Source organism: Moschus berezovskii, chromosome 6 (genome assembly GCF_049115385.1).
Source record: "Moschus berezovskii isolate FMDL1 chromosome 6, NW_MosBer_1.0, whole genome shotgun sequence".
Classification (NCBI taxonomy): Eukaryota; Metazoa; Chordata; class Mammalia; order Artiodactyla; family Moschidae; genus Moschus; species Moschus berezovskii.
The window spans coordinates 69,455,206-69,475,524 of record NC_142465.1 but is presented as its reverse complement, the minus strand read 5'-3'; the positions used below and the strand labels follow the sequence as shown (position 1 = coordinate 69,475,524).

Below are 20,319 nucleotides of genomic sequence, written 5' to 3'. Positions count from 1 at the left end.
TCTGGTTTTCTTCATTTACAGTGCTTACCAAACTCTATATTTAGTGTACCATAAGCTAAAACACCTTCAAAACAGAAGATGCTTCATTCATGCTACTGTAAAAAGACACACAAATCCCACTCTCATTATTAGTGTTGCTTAACTATAAATCTAGTGATACTGCAAGATCATTCTTTTACAGAAGAAAGCTAGGCTTTGTGTTAGTAGGAATACACAGATTGATTCATCCACATTCGTCACTATAAAAGCTAAATATGTTTCCTCTAATGATTAACGCAGAGTAGTTTTAAGGACCCAATTCTGGACTAAATCATGAATGGAGAACATTTAGCTAACAGCGGGTGGATGTTTCTCAGGTCTAAAATGGAAATAATAATACCACTGCTTCAGTTAGTAACGGCTGACCTTCAGCAAAATTACCTCTATGTTTCCCAAGATTGGCAAGACAGTGATCTCCTAAGTTATAAAGAATGCCTGTGCTAAGAGGGCCTAGAAACCAGAGCTGCAAAGCTCCAAATGGCAGGAATGTTTTGTGCAGAAGTCTAGGCAGGGCTCCATGGGGGGTCTTCCAATCTCCTAGAGGCTGAGGTCTGTTGCTATGACAACAGGGACTCTTGCAGAGAAAGGGAAGAGAGAAACTCAGGATTAGAAGGGGTTATAGAATAGAATAGAAACCATGCCACTTTCAAAATCACTATAATGTTGCTTACTCTCTTAACTTGCACAATACATATACAGAAGGGCTTGAGATGAATGTATGAAACAGAAAGGCCTTGCAAGACAACAAACCTCATGAGAGTCAGGGCTCTGTCCACTTTGGATATCAGTCTCTAATCTCTAACTCTGAGAATTAAGTAAGCACAGTAGAAGCTTACTATTAATTGTCTATCTACCACAACTAAGATCTTAGGCTGGGGTAGGGCTGACGTCATTGGCTATAGTTGTATGATCTTGAGTTAGTAGTTATTTAAATCTCTCCTAAATATAAAACTATTTTCTTAAATATAAAACTATTTTAAACAGCCTTGTGCAGAAGATGCAGTTCTAAATTCTATTAAAATACAATACTCTTCCCAGAAATAGTTTTCTTCGTGCAGCTTTTTTTCATTCACTTTGTATGTTCAAATGGTTGTGAAAAGGTTCTTCAGAAAATTTTTTCTAAATGTATTCATGCTCCTACTCAGTGGTATCAGACACTTTGCGACCCCATGGGCTATAGCCCACCAGGCTCCTCTGTCCATGGAATTTTCCAGGTAAGAACACTGGTGTGGGTTTCTATTTCCTACTCCAGGGGATCTTCCCAACCCAGGGATCGAAACCATGTCTCTTGTGTCTCCTGCCTTGGCAGGCAGATTCTTTATACCATTGTGCCATCTGGGAAGTAATAAATCCATTATGCAGGTCAAAATATGTGCATATGTACCTCAGCAAAGGGGAAAAAGTGAACACTGCTAAGAGAAGAATTTGGCATATATTTTTAGAAAACAATTTTGTTACTCAGCAAATGATAGCAAGGAGCACAGATCCCAATGCCCACATTTCAAGGCTCAAAATAGCTTATTTTCCTAAGCACCCCTCTATTTACTAAACTCACATCACACATTTAAAAAATACTTTAAGAGGATGTGATTCAAATGAAGGATGATTAGTGTTATTTCTAAATCACCATTTAGAAAGACACCACATTTACCTTCAAGGCAGTGAGTTCCAAAGTAGCTGGTTTTTCTCCCACATATTCTCAAAACCACATGGAAGATTTTATCTTTCAGTCACACCAAAAATCCATCTCACAAACAGAAAAATAAATATGTATTTTCACCCTAGTTTGAGATCTATTCATGAAGAACATTCAGATTCCTCAGGTTCAATAAAGAAGTTTCAGGCATAATTCTCAATAAAATGTTTGTTTCCAGCTAAGGTGATGAGAAAACACTAAATTTCACATTCAACTATTTTCATCCTCAAGAAAAAAATGTTGGCTCAGTGGGGAAAAAAACACTCCTAAGAAACTAAAGACAAAGGTTTTAGCTAAAGTCCATCGATGACTAATTTGTACTTGTAGTCAAGTAACTTCATTTCCTGAGCCACAGTAAAATAAGGCTAATTCTGCCTCCCAGACTGCTGTCAGAACTCAGACAATGGAGCATTACCTAACAGAATGTGGTGGTATCATGATTATTATTGTGATCAAGATTAACCATATGATTATTCTTTCCTAATTTTTTTCCTAAAGAATGAATTGAATTTTGACTTTCATTTTGGCAGAATAAGAAACAAGTCAACGAAGAGACAAATCTTTCTTGGCTGGCTATTTTCAAATCTCTCCTTAACTTCTCTTATTTTCTTCTTTTCCCCACAGCCTCTGGTACTGAAGTTAAACAGAATATGAACTGAGTTGATTCTGTTCCCTAACTTGAGATCAGGTCTTGACATGAGAGCCAGAAAGTAATCTTTAAAACTCAGGGAAACAGGAAGGAGTATCATAATATTGAAATTAGAAAAAGGGAAGATGAAATGAGAAAGGTCTAAGCAACTGCACTCCAATAAAAATTGAATTTAAGAAAAAAGAAAGGTCTAATGTGAAAGTGAAGTCGCTCAGTCGTGACCAACTCTTTGCAACCCCATGGACTGTAGCCTAACAGCCTCATCTGTCGATGGGATTTTCCAGGCAAGAATATTGGAGTGCGTTGCCATTTCCTTGTGTAGGATATCTTCTCAACCCAGGGACTGAACCCGGTCTCCTGCATTGTAGGCAGATGCTTTACCATCTGAGCCACCAGGGAAGCAACTACACTCCAATAAAAATTGAATTTAAGAAAAAAGAAAGGTCTATTGGAAGGACTGATGCTAAAGCTGAAACTCCAATACTTTGGCCACCTCATGCGAAGAGTTGACTCACTGGAAAAGACTGATGCTGGGAGGGATTGGGGGCGGGAGGAGAAGGGGACGACAGAGAATGAGATGGCTGGATGGCATCACCGACTTGATGGACGTGAGTTTGAGTGAACTCCGGGAGTTGGTGATGGACAGGGAGGCCTGGCGTGCTGTGATTCATGGGGTCGCAAAGAGTCGGACATGATTGAGTGACTGAACTGAACTGAATGTCGAGTAGAACAAAAAAGATGCTAGAAAGTGGACCATCACTAACACATTCAGTAGAAAGAAACAATAACCCATTAAGGTGACTGTGTATTTTCAATGGAATCCTATGGTCCCTTCCTTGTTACACTAGGGTGTGAAGGATTACAGGGCTTAAAATTTAAATATTCCAAAGCTTTGTAATACAAACTTGCTAGAAATACTGCTACCAACTTGACTGAAGAAGGTAATGAATGAATCAAACCACTGGAGTTGGAATCCTGCCTCTGCCACTTACTGGCTTCATGTTTTGGGGCGAGTTACTTAAACCTTCCCTGTGCCTTAAATACCCCAACCACAAAGTAAGGATGACAGCATGAGGATATTAGAGGAATTAAATGGAATAATGAATGTAAATAGCTTAACAGCTTTTGAGGTTGGGAATATGGTAGTATGCTTAATGATAGCTGTAATTATATTATTGTCAAACATTTAATACCCTTTGCATACAGAAAGTATAATAGTTATTCTAGGTCACTGAAAACAACAAAATCCTAAAGTTTCTCTCCTGTGAAATCAACTTGTACCAGCATTTAAATACTATATCTATATAAGGGGGAAATGATCATGTATAAAGGGGGACAGAGCTGCTTAGGCTTTTCAGTTCAGTCGCTCAGTCGTGTCCGACTCTTTGCGACCCCATGAACCGCAGCATGCCAGGCCTCCCTGTCCATAACCAACTCCTGGAGTCCACCCAAACCCATGTCCATTGAGTCGGTGATGCTAGATGTTATTTTGGAAAGTAAAGTCCATTCTAAAGGAGATCAATCCTGGGTGTTCATTGGAAGGACTGATGCTAAAGCTGAAGCTCCAATACTTTGGCCACCTCATGCGACGAGTTGACTCACTGGAAAAGAGTCTGATGCTGGGAGGGATTGGGGGTGGGAGGAGATGGGGACAACAGAGAATGAGATGGCTGGATGGCATCACCGACTCGATGGATGTGAGTTTGAGTGAACTCTGGGAGTTGGTGATGGACAGGGAGGCCTGGCATGCTGTGATTCATGGGATCGCAAAGAGTCGGACACGACTGAGCGACTGAACTGAACTGAATGAAACATAATACCAAAACATCATTTTACCAACTATAGAAGAGAATAAGGGACAAATTCTGTGACTAATGGCATTTTTAGGATTCTATAATGGGCCTACCAGATAAAGGAAAAGCAATAGAAGCAGCATTTTAGATTTCACAAAGCTTCTAATTAATTCTATTTCACATGGCACAGTCATTATACTGGGATAATTTGACCCCACACTCACTAAGATTTACAGTTTCAAACTCAAAAATTCATAATCAATGCTTCAGTTGAGTCTTCTTGACCCTTAAATGATAGTTCCAAGCCTGGTGCCATTTAATACTTTAATCATTTCCCCATTAAGGGGAATAGCATTCACTAATTATGAGTGGCTAAAAGATAAGGTCAAAATGAACTCAATATACAAGAGAAGTCTTTGAAACAATCAGAAGGAAAGACAAACCATATAAATACAAGGTGGAGGTGAACAGTTCCTGTGTCAGTGCAGCATAAAGAGAAACCATTTAAATGTCCTGGCACAAGTTAACTGGGAAACTGTCCTATGGTTCAAGAACCAAGTAAGAAATGATTCTGGGACATACTTTCAGGCTTCTGAACTCTGTCTATGATGACGGTGACAACAAACATCACCATTTGCTCCTGGTACCTTACTGTGCCAAGAATCATATCAAGCATTCTACATGAACGAGTTTATTTGACATAACAACGCTGTATAGGCTTGCCAGATACAACACACAAAAATACAGGGTGGCCAGGTAGTTTGAATTACAAATAAATTAGTAATTTTTTTTATCATAAGTGTGCCCCATGCAATACTTCAGACATACATCAAGAGATATTTGTTGTTTATCTGAAATTTAACTGTGAGTCCTGTGTTTCATCTGGCAACCCTAACACTGTGAGATATGTATGAATATTCTCATCATGCTGATGAGGAGACAGATTCAAAGAAATTATTTGCCCAAGTCTACAAAGCTATTAGGTAACATGTGAGTTTAAAACATCTAACAACAGAGCTTGCACTGATCACCAGTATAATGCACTATTACTATGCCCTTTCCTATATCTGGATGGCCATCCCCACCTTATTATAGAGGTCTTAGTTGACTTTCAAAGTTCAAAATCATATGGCCTTTAGAATACTTCTTAAATTTTTCCCCTTGTTAAGAATGTTACCATAATTTTATTTACATCTTTATTCCATCCCCTAATACAATGAATTCTATTATAGCAGATTAAGCACAGGTCCCTGTATAATGGACATGCTTCCATATACACTTCCTTTTTGTAATGTTACTTCTATTTCATTTTGAGGAATTGTCGTTCCCTTACTGTGTGGAGTCTGAGTGGGAGGAGAAATCAAGGGCTCCTATCTCCTGCTCAAGGGAGACGTCTCCTGTCCTATCCTTTTATCTTTCACCGCTCTCTACCCAAACAATGGAAAGGCACAAGGCCAATAGGGATCTCTTCTGGGTCTTCAAAAACTAAGCCAAATGATGAAAACTAAGAAAAGTGGTAAGGATTCATTTACTCCAGAAAGTCAAATAGTTCTTTTATCGGTATCTGTTCCTTTTCACAAGGCTAGTTCTCCAGGCTTTCCATCCATATCCTTGAAATTTAAATTCCTTCTTTGCTTGAATTAAATAATTGGTTTCAACTGTTTATAACCAAAGAGCCCTGACTGATGGTCTCTTTGGACATGACTGTGAACTCCCTAAGGTCCACGAGTAACAGATTTCTACACCATTCCAGCCCCAAAGAGCTACCCTTCAAATAAATATTTGTTAGGACATGGTGCTACTGCTGCTAAGTCACTTCAGTCGTGTCCGACTCTGTGCGACCCCATAGACGGAAGCCCACCGGGCTCCCCCGTCCCTGGGATTCTCCAAGCAAGAACACTGGAGTGGGTTGCCATTTCCTTCTCCAATGTGTGAAAGTGAAAAGTGAAAGTGAAGTCACTCAGTCGTGTCTGACCCTTAGCAACCCCACGGACTACAGCCAACCAGGCTCCTCCATCCATGGGATTTTCTAGGCAATAGTACTGGAGTGGCTTGCCATTGCTGCATGGTAGGCACTCAGAAATGCTTGTAAACTCAAAGAGGGATAAATGAACTGAAATTGTTCAGGGCTGATGGCATGGAACATCTGTAAGATTTTCTTGTTCTTTTCATGCTTAACAACCAGTCTGAGTGGGCTTTTAGAAAGTACTTTGGGAATCAAGATTATTAACTTTGTAAAAATTAGATGGATGACTTAATAGGCTTCACCATGACTAAAATGCACGTGCTGCTTCTAAGATCTATGACTCACTGCAAATAAGAAACTCAGTTTGAGAGCTCTTCTATAATCTCCCAAAGAGAACTATGATGCATTAGTAAAAAAAAAGCACACTAAAAATAGGATAGAATTGAAGTCATCATATGTATCTCAATAATATGAATATTAAATACATACATTTTCAAAATCAGGTTTCTAACTATAATTTATTATGATTTTTCTTAATTATAATTCTGTGCTAAGGAATGGCTTTATAGTTTCAACCAATAGCCAATGCCAGTAGGATTCAAGAATCTATGATAAAATTATGATAGATAAATGCAGTGATATGTTTTTAAGGTAAAAGTAGTGACAAGATATGCTAATATTACACCATTAGGAAATATCTTACTAACATTTCTTCAAATGTTTATTACATTAATATCAGTAGTGGATGTCAAAGACTGACTCTTTTCTGCCTCAATCAAACACAAACAAAATCAAACACAAAATTCTATACAATTCTGGGCAATGTATTTCCAAAGATGCAGCAATGAAATAAGACTTTTTCTAAGAGTAGAATGGGTACGATGGTGAAAGAATGTGAAAACAATGTCGTCAAAGGAAGCATCGAAAAAACTAGGAAATGTTTCAGCTCGAAAATTGCTCAAGATGAGTTTTCAGTCAACTAAAAGGTCATCACTTAAAGAAATATAGATGTACTCTGTATAATTTCAGAATGAAACCCTATATCCAGTGAGTGGATTCAATTCCAAGTTCTGTGCAAGGGGGAGAGACGTTCTGACCAGAGGGATCCAGAAAGGCTTTTAGGAGGAGGCAGAATTTGGGTTACATTTTGAGGAATGAGAAGGGCTTAAGAGAGATTTATGGAAGTAGGGGCATTCCAAAAAGAGGGAGGAGCTTGAACAATGGCAGAAAAACGGGAGAGTAAAAGCCTACTTGAGAAATAGTGCAGAGCTGAGGATAAAGTAGAACATGGCAGGTTATAGAGTATATAAAAGATATTCCAAGAAAAACAGGGAGAGGTGAATTTGTAGAGGCTTCAAACAATTGGGCTCACAACACTGTCCTTTGTTCTAGACAAGCACAAAGATTTTTAAGCAGGGGAGGACTAAAAAGCGAAATTGAGGGTGCAGAACTTCAGGTTGGTATGGAAAAATAAGAGCCACTGAAGGTCCCAACATTCAAAACCTTTCCACTGGGCCTTCCAGAATTCTATTCCCACCTGTCTTTTCTCAGATTGCTCCCTTTATCTTCTTGCTCTTAGGAAAGGCTGGCTCCTCCCAGAGGTCACTGCTTCCCATAGGCTCTTTCCTATGGTACTATTTTTCTCCCACGGCCCTGACACCAAAGAATCTGGAGAAGGGAAGTATCTTCCTTGAGTCCTTGAGTCCTCAATGCCACCTTTAGACCACTGTTCTTCCCTCTTCCCTAAACATCCCCAGCCTTGACCCTGAGGTTGTTTTATTATATCACCTTTTCTCCACCATCACTGATCCCATCTGCCGCCTTCCAGATCATGTTCCCTCATTTCCTGATGAGGTTAACTCCTGGCTTGTCACTCTCCCAAAACTATTCAACTTCAATGTCTATGCAGATGAGCTTTCTCAAACCCTTGCCTCTCATTCCCCGAGAATTATTTTCTCCACTGATCTTGCCCTTCCATCATATTACACTAACTTCATACCCTAACCTTGACTTCGCCATTACTAATAACAGCAATGCCCTCCTTAATATCAGTGCCCTGCATTCTGCTCTCTGATTACTCCCTCTTATCTTTTCAGCTCTTCTTCCCCTAACTTAACCTCAACACCCCTTCAACCCCTCTGGGACCTCTGACAAAGTGATCCTATCAACTATCCACTGAAACTCATGCCCCTGGGTGTCTTCACTCCCTTCTGTACCAAGCTTACATGATCAGTTGTTATAGTTATTCTCTCTAGTGCACCTCTGGTTCCCCCTCTCTTTTCCCAATTCCTTGGCAAAATCACAATCCTGAACTAAAGACAACTCTACATATGTTCAGCTCTTCCCTGGTGGCTCAGACGGTAAAAGCCTCTGCCTACAATGTGGGAGACCCGGGTTCAATCCCTGGGTCAGGAAGATCCCCTGGAGAAGGAAATGGCACCCCACTCCAGTATTCTTGCTGGGAAAATCCCATGGACGGAGGAGCCTGATAGGCTACAGTCCATGGGGTCACAAAGAGTCAGACACGACTGAGTGACTTCACTCACTCACTCACATATGTTCTATGTTTTCACTCAAGCAGCTGAACAAGGTAAAGGAAAACACACAACTATGGTAACTAGTCCTAGTTTAGTTTCATGACCATGATCCTCAAATAGCCTTTTAATGTGGGCTGGCAACCATATTCCACTGTCTACACCATCATACCATCCTCTCAATCCATCTCACTCCTTTCTCATTCTCAGTTATGACCTTCCTTCCCAGATTCCAGATAAAACTGAAACAGGGGAAAAGTGGGAGTCAAAGTGGAGTCACTCCAGGCAAGAATACTAGAGTGGGCTGCCATTTTCTTCTCTAGGGGATCTTCCCAACCCAAGGATCAACCCGGGTCTCCTGCATTGCAGACAGGCGCTTTACCATCTGAGCCACCAGGGAAGCCCTGAAACATGGGGAAAAGAACTTATCAGACCCTCCTCACATTGCCAGCATCCACGCACTCTCCCATCCCATTTGTTATCACAGATAAACTCTTCATGATTCTATTGTGCGAACAGCTCTCATTTCCCTCACTGCTGCTCACATCACAAATTCCTCCATCTCCCCAGTGCCACAAACGATCCATAGGAGATTGCTATTTTGAAAAGAAACTCTTTCGACCTCACTTCTCCCCTAGCTGCTGCCCTATTTCTTCATGACCCTTCACAGCAAAACCACTTTTAAAAAGTTGTATATATTCTCAGTATCCGATTCATATGCTTCCGTTCTCTATGAAACCTACTTTAATCAGGGTTTAATCCCCACCACTTCACCAAAATTGCTCTTCTCAAAATCACCATCCATCTCCACTTTACTAAAATCAGAGGCCAATTCTCATTCCTCATCCTACTTGACTTTGAGCAACATTTAACCTAGATAATCACTCCTCTCTTCGTGTAAGACTTTCTTCATTTCCAAGACACATAATTTCTGGTTTATCTCCAGCCTTGCTGGCCAGCTTTCTTTTTCTTTCTCTGCCTTCTTTGCTGGTGGTTCATGTTGAGACCTTTTCTATTGGGGTGCAACAGATTTCAGCCCTTAATCCTCTCCCCCTTCTCCATCTGGTCATCTCTTTTCCTACCATGGCTTTAAGCCCCAGTCTCTCAAACTCCAACTTTGTTCATCCTACCATCCATGTGGTCTCTTCAGTTGCCCACAGACTTTGATTTTGACCCCACTTCTGCCCTCAAATCCTAAATTCTGCTTCCCCTTCAGCTTTCTCCATATCAGTTGATAGCAATCCCACTTCAGTTCAGTTCAGTTCAGTCGCTCAGTCGTGTCCGACTCTCTGCGACCCCATGAATCACAGCACGCCAGGCCTCCCTGTCCATCACCAACTCCCGGAGTACACTCAAACTCATGTCCACAGAGTTGGTGATGCCATCCAGCCATCTCATTCTCCGTCGTCCCCTTCTCCTCCCGCCCCCAACCTTTCCCAGCATCAGAGTCTTTTCCAGTGAGTCAACTCGTCGCATGAGGTGGCCAAAGTATTGCAGTTTCAGCTTTAGCATCAGTCCCTCCAATGAACATCCAGGATTGATCTCCTTTAGAATGGACTGGTGGTCAAAAACCATAAAGTTGTACTTAGCTCTCCTTTCTCTCTTATTCCACATTTAATCTATTGAAATTCTGTTGGCCCAACTTCAACATACATCCAGGATCCAAATTCTCACCACCACTTCTGCTTTCCTTAGTAAGAGCCATCATGTCTTGACTGGATTGTTAATGGCGGCCTCCTATCTGATTTTCCTCCATTCACCCTCAACCCCTGTAGTCTATTCTCAAATAACAGCCAAAGTGATCCTGTTAAAAATATGTCTGCTTATAGGATTCTTCTGTTCACAACCCTTTAAGAGCACCCATTTCACACAGGGGTCAAAGTCCTTACATGTTCTGCAAGGCCCTGCTCCATCTGACCTCACTGAGCTGATGTGTGCTTCTCACTCCAGGCTCACGGGTCTCAGTGCTTTTCCTCAGACTGCCAGACTCACTCCTATCCTAGGCCTGTCCACTGGCTACCCCTGGCTGGAATGAACCTGCCTATAGACATGGCTCTCTTGCTTCTAGCCCTTGATCACACATCTTCTCCACAATGTGCCCTACACCCTGAGGACCACCTTATTACAGCTGTAACATGCTACTCCTTTTTCTTTTATCCATAATATTTATCTTCTTCCTAAACACTATTCACTATGTTTATATATTGTCTATCTCCCCCATATAGTTTCATTCACTGATGTATTCTAAGTACCTGAAAAGTGCCTGGCAACCAAATAGGCCCTCAATAAAACATTTGCTGAAAGGTTGATAGAGCAATTAGAAAGCAGTGGTAATCTGTCCATTATACTTTTAAAAAGCCAGAAACAATTTTAAGGAACTCTATAGTCATAGTCTGAAAACCAACTAATGAAGGGTCAGTTCAGTCCTACCCTAAAAATTATTTATTGGAGATACAAAAATAAATATTCCGGAATCCATGACTTTAAAGATCTTACAGTGGTGAGATAGACCATTTCAAAATATTCAAGATTATGGAACAAAATCAGGGTATCCTAGAGAGACCATCATGAGCAAGGGTGGAGAGACACGACTCAGCATCATGTGTCTAGAGAAAGGAAAGAAAATAAGTCTGATCAGACCTCCAGGTCTGGTTGATGTGTCAACATGGCTAGACTAGAGTTCCCAGTTATTGGTGAGCACTATTCCAGATGCTGCTGTGAAGGTGATTTAAAGTCCATCATCAGTTACCTTTCAATAAGGGAGATTATCCCACAATGAGGGAGGGGTGCTCATTCAATCAGGCAAAAGGTCTTAACAGTAGAGCTGAGGCTTCCCTAAAGAAGAAATTGTACCTGTGGACAGCGTCCTCCGCTGTGCTCAAGGCTTCCAGTCTGCCCTTCAACAGCCTGTCCTATGGATTTCAGACCTGCTTAGACAGCCCTCATGGTCATGTAAGTTGATTTTTAGTAAAACTTTAGTATAAATCTTCTTCTGGTTCTGCTTCTCTGGTTGAACCTTGGCTGATACACTAGAGTGTAAAGTTTAAGACAGAAAGGAGCAAAAATGGATGAGAAGCACTAGGGCCTGGATTATGGTGGGCATTTGTTCCTAACATACTAAGAGGGTTGGCCTTTACCCTGGAATGAGTAGGACAAGCAAGATGAATGGCATGGTCACGGGTGAAGATGAGTCATTCTGCATTTGGTGTGAAGCATGTACCGTGACAAGAGGCAAGAGGACAAGAGAGATGCTAGAGGTTTGGAAACCATCAGTTACCTGTGAGAGAAGTGATAGGAGAATGGAGAAAGCAGGTTGCCATGGAAGTCAGGGAATATGCTTTGGGAAGAAGTGGTGGTCCACTCTGGTTGGGTACGTCAAGAGTCTGCCACCCACCAAAGTGTGGTGAAAGCGGGTCAATAAGAAGAGCCATGATGGTGTGGATCAGGCAGAAACCAGGCTGCATTGGGTTGACAAGTGGCTGGGAATCCAAGCAAACAAACAGTAGGTTACTCTTTCAGAAATCTGGCTTTGGAGGGACCAGAAGTGGCGGAAGTGAGATAAGGATGCAGTGTCAAATGAAGATGATTAAAATGAGAAGCTTCAGCCTTCTTCACAAGCTGAGGGGAAAGATCAAGGTCCAAGAGAGGAGGGGTGGTCAAGGCCACTGGTGAAGGACACAGGTGAAAGCTCAGTCAAGGACAGTGGGAAGACCATCACCTCCTCACGACCAGAGGAGAGAAGTGAAGGATGGGAGTAGACAGAGATATATTTGGAGAGGCAGGGACCTGTAGTCTCAGGCCCAATGGCCCGTGGGTTTCTCAGTGAGGGTAGGAAGCCAGGGTGTCAGCTGAGAGAAAGAAGATGACATGGCAAGAGAAGGAAATGACTTTAGCTGAGACTGGCTGGCCACCTGAAAACACATTACACACAGGAATCGGGATTGGGGGAGACTTAAAATAACGTGACTTTGGAATTTCCTCACAATGTGCTATTTCCATGAGTCAGAAATAGTTTTCACTTGTTTTTCCTCAGTTTTCAAAACAAAGCCTGGCATATAGAAGGCGCTTAAGAAATGTGTTGAATGAATGAACGAATGCTTAAATGAGCCTTTCACCCAAATACTTGAGTTGTAAATACCAACTTTGATATACTCATTTTATCATTTTTAGGAGATCACAGGTACTTCCCAGGGCCTGGAAAATTCACATGACTCTAGTTGTCTCCCGTCACCTGAGAAAGAAACATGAGCGAGTCAAGTCACATAACTGAGGCTTCAAAGTGGGCATTTTCACCTTGACATTTTCCCTGGGCTGTCTTAGAGCAAAGTATCAAGAAACTGGCCAAATCTCTGTATTGTTTTATTCTACAGTAAACTTTTCTGAACTGAGCAAGTGTATTCACTGGAATTTTCATTCAGATTCTACCACAGTAAGTGGAATGTTGCCTTAACCTTTTCTGACACTTCAAGCCCTCTTCCCTCCTATTGGTCTTGGTGACATTTACCACTGAAGGAAGTGAAAAGAAGTGGAAAAAAACACAAGACTCTTTTAAAAAGTAAGTTTATCTGGAAGCATGGCAGAATTAGCTAACAAAAATATAGCACAGGCTGTTAGGTTGCTGCTAACCCAGGTCCCTGTTGACCCTTTCCCCATGCATTACCTGGGTGGAAGACTTTGGTTCTCCCATTAGTGATTCCAGAAGAGCTTGTCTCCATTTTTACTGACCTTCTGCCTGGTGGAAGTGAGGAATGCCTGACCACGGGCAGGCGACGTGACCCTGGGCGGCTTGCCACACTTCGCCGTTGGTGGATTTGCAAACGCTTTTCAGCCCCATGAATAGATAAACTTAAACCTGGAATGAGAAATAGCACCATGATATTGAAGTCGGTTCAGAATAGCTAAAACACCAAATTATTTTCTGGCATAAAATCCAGAAAGCATTCAGGAACTGTTTCACATTCTTAAGGGATGGAAGTAATACTAAAATGTGGTAGTGACTGATTTTCACATTACATAAATAACTGAATGTTGTTTCAGTCAAAAATGGACATCCTCAGTTATTGTGACAAGAGTTTTATACACAAATCCAATAAAGTTAAATATTAGAATTATTCCCGAGTCCTGAAAAATGTGCACATAATTGGCATGCTGTTGTCAAGGGCAATGAGGATTAGAAATTGTTGTATCTGGAATTTCAATAAAAATCAAAGAATTTTTTTGAAAGTATTCATGTATACAGACTGAACTCAGATTTATACCTCTGATAACCTTAGAATGATATACATCAGTTCAGTTCAGTTCAGTTCAGTCGCTCAGTCGTGTCCGACTCTCCGCGACCCCATGAATCACAGCATGCCAGGCCTCCCTGTCCATCACCAACTCCCGGAGTACACTCAAACTCATGTCCACAGAGTCGGTGATGCCATCCAGCCATCTCATTCTCCGTCGTCCCCTTCTCCTCCCGCCCCCAACCTTTCCCAGCATCAGAGTCTTTTCCAGTGAGTCAACTCGTCGCATGAGGTGGCCAAAGTATTGCAGTTTCAGCTTTAGCATCAGTCCCTCCAATGAACATCCAGGATTGATCTCCTTTAGAATGGACTCGTTGGATCTCCTTGCAGTATAAGGGACTCTCAAGAGTCTTCTCCAACACCACAGTTCAAAAGCATCAATTCTTCGGCTATCAGCCTTCTTCACAGTCCAACTCTCACATCCATACATGACCACGGGAAAAACCATTGCCTTGACTAGACGGACCTTGGTTGGCAAAGTAATGTCTCTGCTTTTTAATATACTATCAAGGTTGGTCATAACTTTCCTTCCAAGGAGCAAGCGTCTTTTAATTTCATGGCTGCAATCAGCATCTGCAGTGATTTTGGAGCCCAAAAAAACAAAGTCTGACACTGTTTCCACTGTTTTTCCATCTATTTCCCATGAAGTGATGGGACCAGATGCCATGATCTTTGTTTTCTGAATGTTGAGCTTCAAACCAACCTTTTCACTCTCCTCTTTCACTTTCATCAAGAGGCTTTTGAGTTCCTCTTCACTTTCTGCCATAAGGGTGGTGTCATCTGCATATCTGAGGTTATTGATATTTCTCCCAGCAATCTTGATTCCAGCTTGTGCTTCTTCCAACCCAGCGTTCCTCATGATGTACTCTGCATATAAGTTAAATAAGCAAGGTGACAATATACAACCTTGACGTACACCTTTTCCTATTTGGAACCAGTCTGTTGTTCCATGTCCAGTTCTAACTGTTGCTTCCTGACCTGCATACAGGTTTCTCAAGAGGCAAGTCAGGTGGTCTGGGATTCCCATCTCTTTCAGAATGTTCCACAGTTTATTGTGATCCACACAGTCAAAGGCTTTGGCATAGTCAATGAAGCAGAAATAGATGTTTTTCTGAAACTCTCTTGCTTTCTCCATGATCCAGCGGATGTTGGCAATTTGATCTCTGGTGCCTCTGCCTTTTCTAAAACCTGCTTGAACATCTGGGAGTTCACGGTTTACATATTGCTGAAGCCTGGTTTGGAGAATTTTGAGCATGACTTTGCTAGCGTGTGAGATGAGGGCAATTGTCCGGTAGTTTGAGCATTCTTTGGCATTCCCTTTCTTTGGGATTGGAATGAAGACTGACCTCTTCCAGTCCTGTGGCCACTGCTGAGTTTTCCAAATTTGCTGGCATATTGAGTGCAGCACTTTCACAGCATCATCTTTTAAGACTTGTAATAGCTCAACTGGAATTCCATCACCTCCACTAGCTTTGTTAGTAGTGATGCTTTCTAAGGCCCACTTGACTTCACATTCCAAGATGTCTGGCTCTAGGTCAGTGATCACATTATCGTGACTATCTTGGTCGGGAAGATCTTTTTTGTACAGTTCTTCTGTGTATTCTTGCCACCTCTTCTTAATATCTTCTGCTTCTGTTAGGTCCATACCATTGATGTACATATTTAGAGCTATTTTATCTGGGAAGTTTTCAGACACACTAAAAGTAAAAGAAATAGTATGATGGACCCCATGCATATACCATCCAGTTTCAATAAATAAAGATCTTTCCAAAAGGCTGAAAAAACTTTCCAATCTTCACCTATTTCATTCCCTTTGTCATTGGTTTGCTTTTTAGGTGCCAGAGTAGTTTGAAGCAAATTCCAGACTTCATGTCAATTTCATCAAAAATAATATTGGGTTACATTAACTTACATCAATTATATTGATATGGATTATATCCGCTTATACATATAAACTATATTTTAAAATTCTGAGCAATCTGGGATACAACAGAGGTATCCAGAGTTGTTTTTAAGTTTCTCAAAGGAGGAGAGGAGGATATAACCTGGGCCAATTTGTATTTTCTAATGAATTTTAAGAAAGGATGACTCAAATCAGAATGAGGTTTAGTCAGCCAAGAAAAAAACAATCACAATGCAAAAAAAAAATACACAAAACCTGTAAGGGAGACAAACCTGGGCAGTGCCCATCCAGGCAACAGCCCCAAAGTTCAAGATTTCCAAATGCACAGGCAGACAGCACTGACACACAAATTTTCTCTCCTTTATCCACTTAACTGCCCTCACTCTGACAATGCTCACAGACAAACTTTAGATTAGGATTTGGCTTCCAGGGCAGGGAGACAGCAATCATATGAGTGTTCCCATATCCCTGGAAGACAGGGTCCCCAGTGTAGATTAACAGCTGGTATTCTGGGTGTCCATGTATCTACCTCCTCACGAAGAGGATACTCTGCTCCATGAACTGTAACTAAGCCTGCAATGCTGTGAGGCTGAAACCTTGCTGTTGGGAGACTTACCCTGGAAAAGCCTGCCGTGCTGGGTGGCCCCTCAGGAGACAGCCTGGCAGCCTTCCCCTCCCACTGCATGTGCTGCTCTGATGCATAGCTGCCTGGGCAAGTGTGAGCCTTCCTCTGAGCAGGACTATCACAACAGCAGCCGCCTGGCATCCCCACGCTCCCTCCCACCGTTATATGCTCCACATTTCCAGAGAGGTGCAAGACAAATGTCTGCAGACCCATAAATACTCCAGAAGAGGGACTCCTCTGGTGGTCCAGTGGCTAAGACTCTGCCCTCCCAGTGCAGGGGCCCCAGGTTCCAACCCTGGTTGAGGGAATAGATCCCCTATGAAGCAACTAAAAGATTCTGCACACCACAAAGAAGACTCAAGACCCCACATGCCACAACTAAGACCCAGGACAGCCAAATAAATACATTTATTAAAATAAATATTAAAAAAGACTCCAGAAGAACGCAGATGGATTTTCAGGTGACAGATTAAGGGGCTGGGAGAGACGCTTTAAGTCAACATCAGATGATACACAACAGTCTCAGTCTGCAATAGATGGCTCTCCCAAGACCATATTTTCTTGTCCCTTTTCCAAAGATTATTGGGCTGAAGGAACCAGAATGGTGAGTCAGCATGGCACTTCTAGCTCTTATCTAACAACCCCTCAAGAAAACACAAAATGACAGAAACACGAAGAAAAATTACACAGTGGAAATAAACAGCACAGGTACTTGAAACTGTTGAATTCCTGATTAAAAAATCTAATAATGCAGATGATGGGGAAAAGGTCAAAAAAAAGAATTCACAAGTACTACCAGGAAAAAGTAGATATGAGGAAGATAGGTATTTTATAGGGTAACTGGGGCAAAATCTTTGATATCTGAGCAAAGCCATCTGGGTCCTCCATGAATTAGGAATTCTCAGAGGTACAGACAAAGAGACTGGACCATCAGAGTTCTCCTCATATAGTGGCTAAGTCAGTGAAGGAGAGATGTGTAAACAAACAGTACACAAGACAGCAAATATACTCCAGTCTTACAGAAAGCTAACATTTACAGGAGATTCAGCAGTCACATGGAGAAGGGAATGGCAACCCACTCCAGAACTCTTGGTGAGAATCCCATGGACAGAGGATCCTGGGGGGCTACAGTCCATGGGGTCGCAAAGAGGCGGACACGACTGACTAACACACACACACAGAGCAGTCACATCTTCAGAAAGGAACTGTCAGCAAATGAAGCGCATCATCCATCTCGTTCTTAACTTCTTTGGAAGAAAAGGTTGACACTGATTATCTATTAAACAAGTTCAATATTGATCATTATCCCAATAAGGCCTCATCACAACCCTAAAAGACAGTATTCATTTCTACGTTTGAAACTTAAGGCCCAAGAGGTGAAGCTACTCACCTAAGGCCACACAACAAGTGAGCAATGAATCTGAACTCTGATCTTTTAGCATGTAGCCTGATGAATGAGATATCAATCCAAGGGTGAACTGTATGAAGTCAGTAATGGTTCTGAATAATTTAATAAGGCAGGGTTGGAAGGGAGAGTATGCTGACACTCCTTTAGACCCAAACCTTTATGAAATCATCTGTTCCCCTCTTTCCATCCATCTGAAATGTCTCCCTGGTTCCTGACCAGTTACCAAACAGCTTCGTCAGTAGGAAACTGCCTCTTCCTCCCAAAGCCCTTCCAGCTCCTCTGGCCCAAGTCTACACTCCGGTCTCTTTAAACTTGCCATTAGTTTTGATCACACCATGGCCCTGTACTCTCAGTCACCTGCTGGCAGGCAGATGCACCATTTCTTCCACCAGCTCCAGAGTCTCTAAGGACAAGGATCACACAGTGTACTTCTGACTATATCCTCAGTTCCCAAGTACCTTCCATGCAGAGACAGAAGTGACAATTCCCCTTCTTCAGCTCCTTCTCACTCTGCACATTGAGTCCTGCATGGTGCAAAGACTCCATAGGCACAGGCACAGCACAGAGTCAAGAGCTGGTCAAGAAAATGACATGTTCACCTGTGTAACCCATTTTTAATGTAGTGCTTCTGGTTTCATTACACCCTCATCCTCTTCCCTAGACAATTTCAGGACTAAGGCTTGGCTGCTTCCTTCAACTTCAGCATCACTTCCTCTCCCGCTCAGCTGAAAAAATGGAGCCGAGGGGATATCAAATCTCTCATCTTCCCTCCATTCTACCCCAAAATATCTTTTAAACATGACTTTTCCTCTTGAGACCTACCATCTATCTTACTTGAAAAAGATCTTAAGTCAGAACCTTGAGAAATACAAACCTTTAGGGATGACAAGTGTATGGTGTGTGGTTAAAATGTGGGTGCTGGACTATTTACAATAGCTAAAATATGGAATGGGTCATCATGTGAAATGATGGGCTGGAGGAAGCACGAGCTGGAATCAAGATTGCGGGGAGAAATATCAATAACCTCAGATATGCAGACGACACCACCCTTATGGCAGAAAGTGAAGAGGAACTCAAAGGCCTCTTGATGAAAGTGAAAGAGGAGAGTGAAAAGGATGACTTGAAGCTCAACATTCAGAAAACGAAGATCATGGCATCTGGTCCCATCACTTCATGGCAAATAGATGGAGAAACAGTGGCAGATTTTATTTTTGGGGGGAGCTCCAAAATCACTGCAGATGGTGACTGCAGCCATGAAATTAAAAGACGCTTCCTAACACCATACACCAAAATAAACTCAAAGTGGATTAGAGAGCTAAATGTAAGACCAGATTCTATAAAACTCCTAGAGGAGAACATAGGCAAAACACTCTCCGACATAAATCACAGCAGGATCCTCCAAGACCCACCTCCCAGAATATAGGAAATAAAAGCAAAAATAAACAAATTAAAATCAAAAGCTTCTGCACAGCAAAGGAAACTATAAGCAAGGTGAAAAGACAGCCTTCAGAATGGGAGAAAATAATAGCAAATGAAGCAACTGATAAAGGATTAATCTCCAAAATATACAAGTAGCTCCTGCAGCTCAATTCCAGAAAAATAAATGACCCAGTCAAAAAATGGGCCAAAGAACTAAACAGACATTTCTCCAAAGAAGACATAAAGATGGCTAACAAACACATGAAAAATTGCTCAACATCCCTCATCATCAGAGAAATGCAAATCAAAACCACAATGAGATACCATTTCACACCAGTCAGAATGGCTGCTATCCAAAAGTCTACATGCAATAAATGCTGGAGAGGGTGTGGAGAGAAGGGAACCCTCTTACACTGTTGGTGGGAATGCAAACTAGTACAGCCACTATGGAGAACAGTGTGGAGATTCCTCAAAAAACTGGAAACAGAACTGCCATATGATCCAGCAATCGCACTCCTGGGCATACACACCGAGGAAACCAGAATTGAAAGAGACACATGTACTCCAATGTTCATTGCAGCACTGTTTATAATAGCCAGGACATGGAAGCAACCTAGATGTCCATCTGCAGACGAATGGTTAAGAAAGCTTTGGTATATATACACAGTGGAGTATTTTTCAGCCATCAAAAAGAATGCATTTGAATCAGTTCTAATGAGGTGGATGAAATTTGAGCCTATTATACAGACTGAAGTAAGCCAGAAAGGAAAACACCAATATAGTATACTAACACATATATATGGAATTTAGAAAGATGGTAACCTTATCCCTGTATACGAGACTGCAAAAGAGACATAGGTATATAGAACAGTCTTTGGGACTCTGTGGGAGAGGGTGAAGGTGGGATGATTTGGGAGAATGGCATTGTAGCATGTAAATTATCATATGTGAAATGAATCACCAGTCCAGGTTCGACGCATGATACAGGATGCTTGGGGC

The 20,319-nt window shown here is 41.7% G+C and overlaps 1 protein-coding gene across 5 annotated transcripts in view; it reads right to left on the bottom strand.

Moving 5' to 3' along the window:
* ANO4 (anoctamin 4) overlaps positions 1-20,319 on the bottom strand; it is a 473,781-nt gene that overhangs the window by 226,450 nt on the left and 227,012 nt on the right. For all 5 annotated transcript variants that reach the window (XM_055395518.2, XM_055395515.2, XM_055395519.2 and 2 more), the window contains one exon: positions 13,338-13,529. In XM_055395518.2, the coding sequence (XP_055251493.2) occupies positions 13,338-13,529 (192 nt within the window). The remainder of the gene's footprint in view (positions 1-13,337; positions 13,530-20,319) is intronic.